General features: G+C 33.3%; 1 protein-coding gene across 1 annotated transcript; it reads right to left on the bottom strand.

Annotated features, from left to right (window-relative positions):
- Nucleotides 1–1,084: 1,084 nt before the first annotated feature.
- Nucleotides 1,085–1,844, bottom strand: LOC124923237 (miraculin-like). Its single transcript, XM_047463553.1, has one exon. The coding sequence runs from the start codon at nucleotides 1,811–1,813 to the stop codon at nucleotides 1,190–1,192; it is 624 nt and encodes a 207-aa protein (XP_047319509.1). The 5' UTR covers nucleotides 1,814–1,844; the 3' UTR covers nucleotides 1,085–1,189.
- Between the last annotated feature and the right edge of the window lie 12,234 nt (nucleotides 1,845–14,078).

The following is a 14,078-nucleotide window of genomic DNA, read 5'->3' as shown; positions in this document are numbered from 1 at the left end:
TATTAAATAAAAAATAAATAAAATAAAAATAAAAAATAATTAATTTTTAATTTATAACGTAAATTAGTTATAAAACTTGATTAGGTGTACCCAATCCTCTAAGAAGAAAAAAGAAAATGAACAAAGTGTGTTATGAATAAGAAGAAGAAAAAGATAGTAAACATAATTTAATTTTACTAAATTTAGAAATATATATATATATATATATATATATATATATATATATATATATATATATATATATATATATATATATATATATATATATATATATATATATATATATAATGATGCTTAATTTTGAAAGTGTCTGAATTGTCGGGTCGAGAGTTGTGGTTAATTTGGATATATATGTGAGAGTAAATGGATACTTGGATCGAATTCAGGGTTGACCCGCTCACAAAATTAAAACGATTAAAACTAAAATTAAAATTGCTATATATATGTTTTGAACTTGCAACCTAACAAAATAATTACAACTCTTTAACTAATTAGACTAATAACACATTATATTTTAAATTAACTCCAAATTTGATGAATGCTGGACATTTTTAACTAACTAATATATATATATATATATATATATATATATAATGAAGCTTAATTTTGAAAGTGTCCGAATTTCGGGAGAGCTGTGGTTAATTTGGATATATATGTGAGAGTAAATGAATATTTTAGACTATAGGTATGTTTCGAACTCGCAACCTAATAAAACAATTACAATTCTTTAATCAATTAGGCTAATAACACTTTATATTTTAAATTAAACACCAAATTTGATAAATGCGGTACGTTGTAACAATATATTTTTATCCGTTTGCATCGCACGGGTATCTTCCTAGTATAAATTAGTATTTAATGATTTTTTAAAATAATAGTGTTTCTTTAAATAAATTAAATATTTTAGTTTTTAGTTTTAATATATTTTAATTTTAATTTAAATTTTAAAAAATAAATTTATATAAGTAAATTGATAATATAATAAATTAAGTTACACAAAAAAAAAAAAAGTAATAATAATAAACTATACTTTTATTCTTAAATAAGAACATGGAAGGAGACTTGTTCTTGGATATCCAATATTGACCAAATACTTGATCTCTTTATTCAGGAACATTAAAGATCAAGTTACATTATTACAAGTATAAGAAATTGGTAAAAGTAAGATTTGCTTTAATAAACATTTTAATTAATCCACTTTTCTAAACATAACCTTGAATGGCTTCTCACTCAGTACTAAACGCCTCATATGATTTTCATCCACATAGATTCCGACATCCATGCATATAACCTTACAAATATGGCAGACCGACGGACAGAACACCAACTTGTAGTCGTTATCATATTTCTCTATCTTAAACCAGTTGCTCACCGTATCTTTCCCCGGATTCCCCTTTTCACCGCCAGTACCCACAAAGTTAAGACCGGTCGCCTCATCCCGACCTGTCAGTTTCCATAACGTCGATTGAATGCATATGGTGGAAGCTTCGAACTGGATATTAAGGTCTGTCGATTCACGGATGACGTCTTTCTTTGGATTCACCGGCGAGAAAGTCAACGGGAGACCAGTTTCGAGTTCATTGCCTTTCTGGACGACATCTAGTGGGCAGAAATCGACTTCAGAGTTGTTCACTCGGCCGGTGAAGCCCAAAGTTAAGCCTCCTCCCATGCCACGAAAAACAGGTAAGATGTAATATTGGGTTTTTGACCGGAGTTTCTTTCCATTTATGTCGAGGACAGCGTTAGGAGCGGAGGAAGCAGCTGCGAAGATGACTTGAAGGATGAGAATTAAGGAAATTGTTGATGTCTTCATTGTTTATTGGTTTCCTGGACTTATAATGAAGTGTTTTGAGTTTGAAGATGAGGGAAGAAGAATCTCATCCGGTTAATTTATAGGCTTGTATAGAACTTTTCTCCATGCACGGCATCTCGCACGTGAAGTTTGAAGAGGATAATATAGTTAAGATTAGAAGAAGAGACAGAGAGACGTGCCGTAGATGTGAATGGCTTAATTATTCATAGGCTAAAATATTTGACTTTCATGTTCAAAGAGAGTATCCATGAGATGTTTTGACTTTCATGTTCGAGATAGTATCCATGAGATGTTTCTTAAAGAAATATTATATATAATAGTTCTAATAATAATAAAATTATAAAAGTGATTCACATTATTTTTAATTTGTTATTTATTTACGTTGTAAAGCTGATTCTTTAATAGTTTTATTTGATTGAATTTCTGATAATTCATATCTAGATAGAATTTGTAATTATTGTTTTTTTTCGTTTAAAGTTATTGTAATATTCATTTGATGTGTTTGGTTAATGGATTTAATTCCAACATATTGGTTTGATTATCAGATATTTAGAAACTTTCCATAAATAGGTAAAAATAAATTGACTTTGAGGCTACTTGATTATCGATTAAGTAGGCAATCTAATAGATAAATTTCACATGAAATGATGTGTCCAAAATATCACAAAATAACTAATAGCTCATTTGACTTAATTGAGGTTGGCCTCCGTTGATGCTATTGAACCAAAGCCTGGTTCAATACCCCCAAGATAGAAGGATAAATGAATTGCACACTAGCTTCCATCATTTTCATCCATTACTTTTTAAATTAGAAAGAATAAATCACATTTATGTAACACTTTTTTTCTGGATTAATTTTCTCTCTTATAATTATAATATTATATATATATATATATATATAATTATATTACATTATTTTTTATAACTAAATTAATTATAAATTTTTAATTAATTTATTAAAAAAAATTATTTCAATTATTTAAATAATATCAATAAATTATTTATAATATTATATAATTAATAAAATAAAATTTTAATTGTAATTACAATAAATAATAATAATATAATCATTTTTATATAATTAATTTAAATATTATATATTAATAATAAAATTATAATAAATTAATTAAAATATAAAAACTTGAAAATAAAATAATAATTTTATATAAATAAATTAATTAAAAAACATTAAAAAAAAGTTAAATATGAAATATTTCATTAAAAATTGTTATTAAAAAATTATACATATTAATAATTATGATATAAAAATAATAATATTTTATATTTTTAATAGAATAAAATATAGTAAAACATAAAATTGTGATGTTAATAATAGTTTCAATTACAAAATAATATTAATAATTTTTCTCTAAAAAATTTAAATATTATCAATGAGAATGTGTATAAATAATATTCATAACCAAACTCGGTTGTTGGGATATTCTTGGACAAATCGTAGCAAGCTCTTGAACGATTTCAAGTGCGGAAAATGCTTTCAGAATTTGAAGTGGCAGATATAAGAATTAATAAAATAATGAAAAGACAACACAAGATTTTATGGATGTTCGGAGATAAATACTCCTACGTCACCCCTTCTTCTGTTTCCAAAAGAATTCCACTAAAAGACTTTGATTTGTATAGACGCTACACAAACCCACTCAGATCACATGCCTTAACACTTGTTTGTCTGAACTTCTAGCTCTCACACTATCTTGTTGAACAAACGACTATATGTTCAACTTACACAAGTAAGATGATTATCGAATGATACAAAATATTATCGAGTAAACTATCTTGTGTGATTGTCGTGTATGTTAACGTCTTTCAATGTATATTGTCTCGTGTATGCGTAAAGTAGTGACTTACAAATAACCAAACGCTTCACCGTTGTTATTTGATGCATTTTTATACTTGAGGCATGACAACGCTCGAATCCATTTTGTCGATACGTGGCAACGATACATTTGTTGTATGCCTAGCGTACGGGGTTCTAGTGCGCAAGGAAATGGAATATTCGTTTATCGTTTTATATATCAGAGTAGAGAGTTGGTTGTACATTTTGTCTTATTAAAATTTATGAGTGCTAAACTACTTAACTTAGCTGATAAGCATCAGCTGATGTGAAACTCAGTTGATAGCGAGCTCTACTAATGAGCTACTCTACTGATAGCGAACTCAGTTGTTGATCGACTCAACTACTAGCGAACTTTGCTGATGTCGAGCTCTACTGCTAGCGAACTTTATTGTTTGAGCAACTATACTGCTAGCGAACTCTACTATTTGAGTAACTCTGCTGCCAGCAAACTCTACTATTTGAGAAACTCTACTGTCAGCGAACTCTTCAGTTTGAGTGACTCTTATGATAGCAAATGTTTAGCTGATGGAACTCTACTGTTGGCGAACTCTGTTGATGGAGTAGCTCAGCTTATAGCGAGTCTGCTGATGGCAACTCTGCTATTAGCGAGTCTTCAGCTGATTGCAACTATGCTGTTAGCGAGTCTTCAGTTGATGACAACTCTACTGTTTGAGCAACTCGGTGGATGGCGAGCTACTTACTAAGTTTCCTAGAGCAGATGTCTTTGATTTTACCTGCGTATTAACACATTGTTGAACTTAGTTTTATTCATTCATCAAAACCACGTGTGTTCATTTTAATTATCATAAGTTTATTTTAATCAATTAAAACATTTTTCATAATTCAACTTAATTTAATGATTTCCCCTTTTTACTTAATTTAACAATTTCCCCCCTTTTTATGATGTTAAAACTAAGTGATGATGCATAAGGAACTATAGATAAATATATATATATAGACAATAATAAATATAAATAAGTAAAGTATTTCTTGTTTTTCTTCTTCCCTTATAGCTTGTTTGAGCCCGCTCCAACTGACTTCTTTGTCTTGCTACCTTCCCCTTCCTGATTTCCCCTTCATTGCTTTTCCTTTACTACTTTCTCCCTCTTTAACATTAGCATCCCCTGATTGTTTAAGGAAGTCTGTGACTTCAGCAATCTGCATTGTGATTGTATCGATCTTTGTGGAGAGCTCCTTATTGTGACTACTGAGGGAATTTCTTAATAAGAATTTGAGCCTGCTCAATGATTCCTTGATTATTGTAGTCTCCATATTATCCTTCGTGACCTGATCAAGAAGTTTGTCCTAGGATGATGCTATCGAGGCAGTTAACACCCGCTCCTTGAGAGATTTCATTTCTCCAAAGAGAATGACAATGCTCTGTTATAGGAGAGCAAGGGAGTCCTAGATAAGGCCGCGGAGATCTACCGTCCCTTGTGATAACAACTCTGCTGAATGCGGAGTTGATTGTTGATGTGTGGAGACGGCTGGTAAGATTTGTAGAGGATGAGCCTGTTCACATTCCTCAATGGCTACTTCCTTGTCAGCGGCTGACACAGGCTCTTTTAGAGATGGAGATGATCATGGAGAAGACATATGTCTTAGTGCTGTAGATAAAAATTCGGATTTCAGAATCTATACAAAGATGTCTATGATTATTTCAGTTGCTGATGTAGAAAAACTGAATGCAGCTAGGGAGGTTTGTTACTCGGTTGGGGAGGGTTACTGCTCGGTAGCTAGGCTGGTCGACACTAAATTGACTAGAGTTGACTCGGGTGGAGGAGTTGAGTTGGGCACTTCCATCACTTCCATCGAGTTGGAGGACAGAGGACTAGCACCTGATGCATTGAGTGGTGCCCATGGTAGCCTAGAAATTCCGGAAGACTCAGTATCATGTTTGATTGTTATGGATCTCGAGCTGAGTGATTCTAGGATCTATTGCAGTTTCACATTAACTTTGGCATCTAGCCATGCGGTTTTGTCCGTTGGCCTATAATTATCCATTCTCTGAAGAAGGCGTGTTTGCAGGTTAACTCCTCTAACGTTGATTACAATTAACTCCCTTCTTTTGAGAGCCTCCTGTTGGAATTAATTAAAATAATTTCATCATAAACTTAAATCATAAACTATAATACCCTAGATCTTCATTCTTGTTCCTGAGATATGAAAGACAAAAGCAAAATATATATAACTGGATCCTTAGACATGATTAGATGAGATGGTCTTCCAAAAGGGAAGAAATCCTTTAGCCTTATTTCTTTGATGATGGGATTCAAAGAGAGAGAGCGTGTTTGGTCAAATTATTTTGACTAAGTGTTGAAATAGTTTGAATAGTGGGATTTTGATAATGAAATAACCTATGCGTCTAATAGTTTCTGATGCATGTGCATTAAAGAACAATCTAATTAGACTTGGCTCTAGTGAGGATCAATAGACCGATTTGGCATTAGATGCACGGAGTTAGACGTGCAGTCTAACTAGCGAAGCTAGAAGTGTAGTCTAACTAAGCGGTGTTAGACATGCAGTCTAACTAGAGTAATTAGAGGTGCAATCTAACTTGTGAAGTTAGACGTGCAGTCTAACTCAGCGGAGTTAGATGTGCAGTCTAATATATTTCGGAATTAGACGTGCAGTCTAACTTAGCGGAGTTAGACGTGCAGTCTAATATATTTCGGAGTTAGACGTGCAGTGTAATATATTTTGGAATTAGACGTGCAGTCTAACTCGTGGAGTTAGACGTGCAGTCTAATGTATTTTCGGAATTAGACGTGCAGTCTAATGTATTTTCGGAATTAGACGTGCAGTCTAACTCGTGGAGTTAGACGTGTAGTCTAATAGATTGTGAAAGTTAAACGTAAGTCTAACTCCTTCAGACAAGTCTGAAGTAGAACCGTAATTAGACGTGCAGTCTAACTCGTGGAGTTAGACGTGCAGTCTAATAGAACCTGAAATTTAGATGTAAGTCTAACTCTTTCAGACAAGTCTGATGTAGAACCGGAATTAGACGTGCAGTCTAACTCAATGGAGTTAGACGTGCAGTCTAATGGTTTGTAACAATTAGACGTGTAGTCTAATGGGTGAAAGTTAGACGTAAGTCTAACTCCTTCAGATTAGTCTGAAGTGATTGTAATTAGACGTAAGTCTAATCCCATTAGACCAGGAGGTCTAATGGATTCTACTCTTAGACGGGGATGTTTGATTTCATTAGACGAGGTCGTCTAACTGAAATATGTCTAATGCTAAGATTAAGCAGTATGCTTGAAGCTAGCACCCGCCTACCCACGTGCTATAGCTGTACTCTACTCATGCTCCACGTTCTAGTGAAGATTAGTATGATAACTATATGCAACCAACCAACGAATGTCACATAAGAGAATTTCCCTCATATTACTTGTTTTGCAGGTACATCTCTGATGGAATATTCGGCGCACTACCAGTTGGTGTACGACCACGATCCTTGTGCTTAGAACCTGTTGTGTATAATGGAGGCTTTCCAATGGAAGAGTGCCACGTATCATTCTAAAAGATTCGACCGTTAGTCTCTGCTTACTGAAACTACTGAGAAATCAATCCTTTGAATATTCAAGTTGCAAGCTGCTTTCCTGATTGTACTGTGTGTGAATTAAGAGAGAACTAGAATTAAAAACACCATTAGTTGAGTGATATTCTTTATTTTGTAAATTGAACAGAGTGTGTTCTGTTCAATAGTGAGCTAAGTGTGTACAAACTGTATTTGATTCGAATCATATTATAGTGAATCCCTCCGGTGGTTGGAAGAAGGGGTGACGTAGGAGAGATAGCTCCGAACATCCATAAACAAACTACTGTGTCTTTTCATTTCTGTCATCTTATCATTCTTCCATCTTGAGCTTAAAACCTAAGTAAACAATTCCGCCTTGATTCTGTTTCAAGTGTTTACAAGGGTTTGCGTAGAATAGAAAGCGAATTAAATACTTAACAAGATTTCTTTCAAACCGTTTTTCATAAGCCTTCATCAATATCCAGACCCTCATCTCTATCGATAAAGCTGATCCTATCAATTGATTCGAATCATATTATAGTGAATCCTTCCGGTGGTTGGAAGAAGAGGTGACGTAAGAGAATTAGCTCCGAACATCCATAAACAAACTGCTGTGTCTTTTCATTTCTGTCGTCTTCTCATTCTTTTATTTTGAGCTTCAAACATAAGTAAACAATTCCGCCTTGATTATGTTTCAAGTGTTTACAAGGGTTTGCGTAGAATAGAAAGCGAATTAAATCCTTAACAAGATTTCTTTCAAACCGTTTTTCATAAGCCTTCATCATTAGCCAGACCCCCGTCTCTATCGATAAAGCCGATCCTATCAGAGCGTGTGATAAAAATAAGTTCGTTCTTATTTTTTATCAACCATCCTCCCTTTTATAATTTCTTCTGCCTTTTGGGGACCATAACCGTCATAACTTCCTCATTACGCTAATTTCTAATTTGGCCCCTCATCAAATTAGAAATACCACAATGTATCCACAATTTAATATTCATAACAATAACGTCCTTAAGTCAAATCCCAAACATCCTTAGATCACATAATATTGACTTATTATAATCAATGACCATATATATTCATTTAAATATATAAACGTCCCTTTAAATTCTAACAATCTCCCACTGGACATATATATTTAAAAAATGAATAATATATCATTATTGTGCACAGTATTGTCATCAATTTCGAGAACATTAACAATCTCATCCATTAATCATATTAACAAGGATCAAGGCGGTCTTCGTTGTATCAATCACAACTAAACCTTCAATGGTCACAAATATCAATATGACTAAATGACATAGATTAATCATGAATTTGTGGCATGAAAAATTACATGCAAGGTGATATATTCATGTTAATTTTCAACTGGTCCTACCTTAACTTCAGTGAGATCAAACTTTAACTTTATTGTGCAAAATGCAATAAACCGTACAATACTTTATCTGATCAGAAACTGAATTACATAAATATCCATAAAACAAACTAAAAGACAACTGAATTTACAAACTCCCACTTAACCTAGAGATCATCCATCTCTAAAACACTCAGGTTAGTAGTGTGTTCATGAAAGACATTACACGGCAGACCCTTTGTCAAGGGATCAGCTATCATGGAGTTTGTACCAAAGTGTTCTATAGAAATTTGACCACTTTGTACCCTTTCTTTCACAACGAGGAACTTTATATCGATATGTTTTGACTTAGTCAAGCTCCTATTGTTATTCGAATATAACACAACTGAATTATTGTCACAAAATAACCTAAGGTGTCTTTCTATCCCTTTCAAAATATGCAGCTCAGTGACAAAATTCTTTAGCCATATTGCTTGATTGGATGTCTCATAACATGCTACAAACTCTATTGTCATGGTGGAGGAAGCTGTAAGTCCTTTTTTGGAACTCTTCCAAGAGATCGCTCCACCAGCCAACAAGAATACATAGCCCGAAGTGGATCTTAAACTATCTTGGCATCCCGCAAAATCAGAGTCAGAATACCCAATGATCTAAGATTATTCGACCTCCGATATGTGAGCATGTAACTTCTAGTTCTATTTAGATATCTCATAACCCTTTTAGCTGCCTCCTAGTGATCCAAACCTGGGTTGCTCAAATATCTTCCTAATACGCCAACTATGTACGCAATATCTGGACGCATACAAACTTAACATACATTAGACTTCCAACTACCGAAGCATATGGAATCTTTTGCATTTCTTGAATTTCCAAATTTCTTTTAGGGCATTGTTGAAGACTAAATTTGTCTCCCTTAGCGACCGAGGTATTTTCTAATTTACAATCTTGTATGCCATATCTTTTAAGTACTTTGTTGATATAGCTCATCTATGACAATCCAAGAATTACTCGAGAACGATCTCGATGTATTTGGATCCCTAAAACAAATGAGGCATCAACAAGATATTTCATCTCGAAATTTCTCAATAGAAAAGTCTTAGTTTGGTGCAATAAGCCTATATCATTTGAGGCAAGCAAAATGTCATCAACATATACAATTATATGTATATGTTTACTCCCACTGAATTTGTGAAACATACAATCATCAATTTAATTCCCTCCAAAACCAAATGAGAGAATTACCTCATGAAATGTATGGTACCACTGACGATACGCTTGTTTGATCCCATAGATGGATTTCTTTAATTTGCAAACCATATTCCTTGAATCTTCTAACACAAAGTTTTTTGGTTCCACCATATAAATTATTTCATCAATCTTTCCATTTAAAAATGATGTCTTTACATCTATCTGATGTAGCTCCATATCAAAATGTGCAACGAGTGCCATAATTGTTCTAAAAGAGTCTTTAGTTGAAACCAAAGAAAAAGTCTATTTATAATCAATCCCGTATTTATGATTAAAACCTTTAGCCACAAGACATGCTTTATACTTTTCCACATTACCTTTAGAATCCCGTTTGGTTTTAAAAATCCATTTACAATCAACAGGTTTCACCCCTTCTAGTAATGGGACAAGTTCCCAAACTTTATTGTCTTGCATAGATTTATACTCTTTATTCATTGAATCCACTTTGCTGAATTAGAACTATCTATGGCTTGATGAAAGTTTATTGAATCATCTTTTATAATGCCAAGATTATCCTCATGTTCTTGAAGAAATACATATTCATCCGACATAGTACTTCTCCTTACTCTTGTGGATCGCCGTAATGGCACTTGTTCCTCAATAATATTTTCTTCTTGAGATTGTTGAGTTTGTACCTCTAGGAGATCAATATCGTCTTGATTTTCTGGAATTATTCCAATACTATCAATGATCAGATGAGAATCTTGATCATTGTCCATACAAATCGGAATATGAGTCAACTCCTTATTAACCAAATTAGAAGTTGACTCTTTCTCAAAGACAAAATCCTTTATTTGATTCTTCACCCCAAACTCAACATCCTCAAAGAATACAGTTGTTCCTGTCTCAAAAATTGACTTTAAGTTGGGATCATAAAATTTATAGCCCCTTGATCGTTCAGAATAGCCAATAAAGTAACCACTAACTGTTTTGGGGTCCAATTTATCTATATGAGGCTTATAAGGTTTTGCTTCTACTGAAAATCCCCAAACATGAAAATGTTTTAGACTGTGTTTTTGCCCTAACCAAAGCTCATAAGGGGTTTTAGTCGTTGCTTTTATTGACACTCTATTCAAAATGTATGCTGCAGTCTTTGGTGCTTCACCTCAGAGTGACTTTGGTAAGGATGAATGGCTAACCATACTACTCACCATATCCTGTAAAGTATGGTTTCGTCATTCTACTACACCATTCATGCTTGGAGATCCTGACATGGTGTACTGAGGAACGATACCACACTCCTCTAGGTATTTAGCGAAAGACCCTGGACGTTGCTCACTTGAACCGTCATACCAACCGTAGTATTCACCACCACGATCGGATTTAACTTTCTTTATCTTTTTGTTGAGTTTATTTTCAACTTCAACCTTAAATGACTTGAACACATCCAATGTTTGAACATTTTCTTGAATAAGAAAAAATGTATGCATATCTAGAGAAATCGTCTATGAATGATACGAAATATCGCTGACCATTCCAAGACGGAGTCGGAAACGGCCCACAAACATCCGTATGTATCAACTTAAGTATTCTTATAGCTCTATATGCATTCAATTTTCTATCTTTGGTTTGTTTTCCTTTAATACATTCAATACATACATTAAAGTCCGAAAAATCAATGGAATTTAGAATCCCATCTGACACAAGACGTTCAACTCTATTTCTAGAGATGTGACCTAAGCGTTTGTGCCATAATGTACCTGAATTATTATTATTTAGCTTTCGTTTAGTACCTCTTGATTCCACATTCAGGGTTTCATTATATAAAGCAATTGTATCAAGTAAATACAGATTGTCATAATGCATAAATGAACCGGTTCCAACATCCGAAGTACCAATAGATAATTTAAATTGACCATTTCTAAACAAACTAGAATAACCATGTTTGTCCAAATAACGAATAGAAACCAAATTTCGTTTAAACGAATGTACAATAAATGTATCATTTAAATCCAAATAGAAACCAAAACTAAGCAATAATCTAAAGTGTCCAATTGCTTCAACTTCTACTGATTTTCCATCGCCCACAAAGATACGTCTTTCAGCATCACTTGGCTTTCGGTAGCTCAGGCAACCCTGTACTGAAATACTGATGTTAGTAGTAGCATCAGAGTCTAACCACCAAGTATTTACAGGTACTGATGCTAAATTAACTTCAAAACAAACCAGATTAAGAAATGTACCTTTCTTTTTGCGCCATGCACGATATATAGTACAATCCTTCTTTAGATGTCCAGCCTTATTGCAAGGAAACAATCATTGTTAACCTTTTTCTTTGCATTTGGACCCTGAGCAACATCAACATTCTTCCTTTTCTTGCCCTTATCCCTAGAGGTGCTTTCCAGATGAGAACATTCTGTCCTTTATTGCTTTAATCTCTCTTCCTCTTGAACACAATGAGAAATTAGTTCATTCAAGTTCCACGTTTCTCTCTGACAGTTAAAACTGACCTTAAAGTGGTTGAATTGAACCAGAAGAGAAATTAGAATGAGATGCACAAGTAAATCCTCATGCAAATCAAGCTTTAGTGCCTTAAGTTTTGATGCAAGATTAGACATCTCTATGATGTACTCCATTATATTACCATTTCCCTTATACTTCATTGAAATAAAGCTCTTAAAAATAGTGCTTGTGTCATCCTTATCGCTTTTAACAAAGCGCTTTTCAATTTCTGCAAGGTAATCATTAGCATTGGTGGTGTCTTCAGACACAGCACCCCTGAACACCTCCGGAATTGCACGCTTTATGATCATAAGACTCATGCGATTAGAGCGTTCCAATTTCTCAAATTTAGCCTTCTCTTCAGGAGAGCTAATAACCGTAGGAGTAGTGGGTTGCTCTGTCCATATCGCAAGGTCCATGTCCATTCAACCGAGAACAATCTGAATGTTCTCCTTCCAATCCTTAAAATTAGAGCCATTAAGGACTGGAAATGAACTTATGTTGGCATTAATATTTGCAACATTAGCTGAAAACATAATTTAAACTATAACTAACATGCTTAATTCTTTAATTTTCAATCAAATTTAAAATAATCAGCAAATCACATCCAAAATATTTAGTGCACTATTAAATTCATGTCTTTGGAAAATGAAATTTAACTGCTAGTGATATTTTGTTGCAATAATCAAACACTAACAATAATGCATGACAAATAACAAACATTTCTTTGGAATGATTTGATATTCTCATGTAAAAAATCTTTATAATTGTTATGTGCTTATTTGGAATGTTTCTGTCATCTTCTCATTCTTTCATTTTGAGCTTCAAACATAAGTAAACAATTCCGCCTTGATTATGCTTCAAGTGTTTACAAGGGTTTGCGTAGAATAGAAAGCGAATTAAATCCTTAACAAAATTTCTTTCAAACCGTTTTTCATAAGCCTTCATCGATAGCCAGACCTCCGTCTCTATCGATAAAGTCGATTCTATCAGAGCGTGTGATAAAAATAAGTTCGTTCTTATTTTTTATCAACCATCCTCCCTTTTATAATTTTTTCTGCCTTTTGGGGACCATAACCGTCATAACTGCCTCATTACGCTAATTTCTAATTTGGCCCCTCATCAAATTAGAAATACCGCAATGTATCCACAATTTAATATTCATAACAATAACATCCTTAAGTCAAATCCCAAACATCCTTAGATCACATAATATTGACTTATTATAATCAATGACCATATATATTCATTTAAATATATAAATGTCCCTTTAAATTCTAACAATCTCCCACTAGACATATATATTTAAAAAAAGAATAATATATCCTTATTGTGCACAGTATTGTCATCAATTTCGAGAACATTAACAATCTCATCCATTAATCATATTAACAAGGATCAAGGCGGTCTTCGTTGTATCAATCACAACTAAACCTTCAATGGTCACAAATATCAATATGACTAAATGACATAGATTAATCATGAATTTGTGGCATGAAAAATTACATGTAAGGTGATCTATTCATGTTAATTTTCAACTGGTTCTACCTTAACTTCAGTGAGATCAAACTTTAACTTTATTGTACAAAATGCAATAAACCGTACAATACTTTATCTGATCAGAAACTGAATTACATAAATATCCATAAAACAAACTGAAAGACAACTGAATTTACAAACTCCCACTTAACCTAGAGATCATCCATCTCTAAAACACTCAGGTTAGTAGTGTGTTCATGAAAGACATTACACGGCAGACCCTTTGTCAAGGGATCAGCTATCATGGAGTTTGTACCAAAGTGTTCTATAGAAATTTGACCACTTTGTACCCTTTCTTTCACA

The sequence above is a fragment of the Impatiens glandulifera genome, chromosome 1 (genome assembly GCF_907164915.1).
Source record: "Impatiens glandulifera chromosome 1, dImpGla2.1, whole genome shotgun sequence".
NCBI classification, from domain to species: domain Eukaryota; kingdom Viridiplantae; phylum Streptophyta; class Magnoliopsida; order Ericales; family Balsaminaceae; genus Impatiens; species Impatiens glandulifera.
The sequence above is the reverse complement of the archived record's forward strand: the minus strand, read 5'-3'. Positions and strand labels throughout refer to the sequence as shown.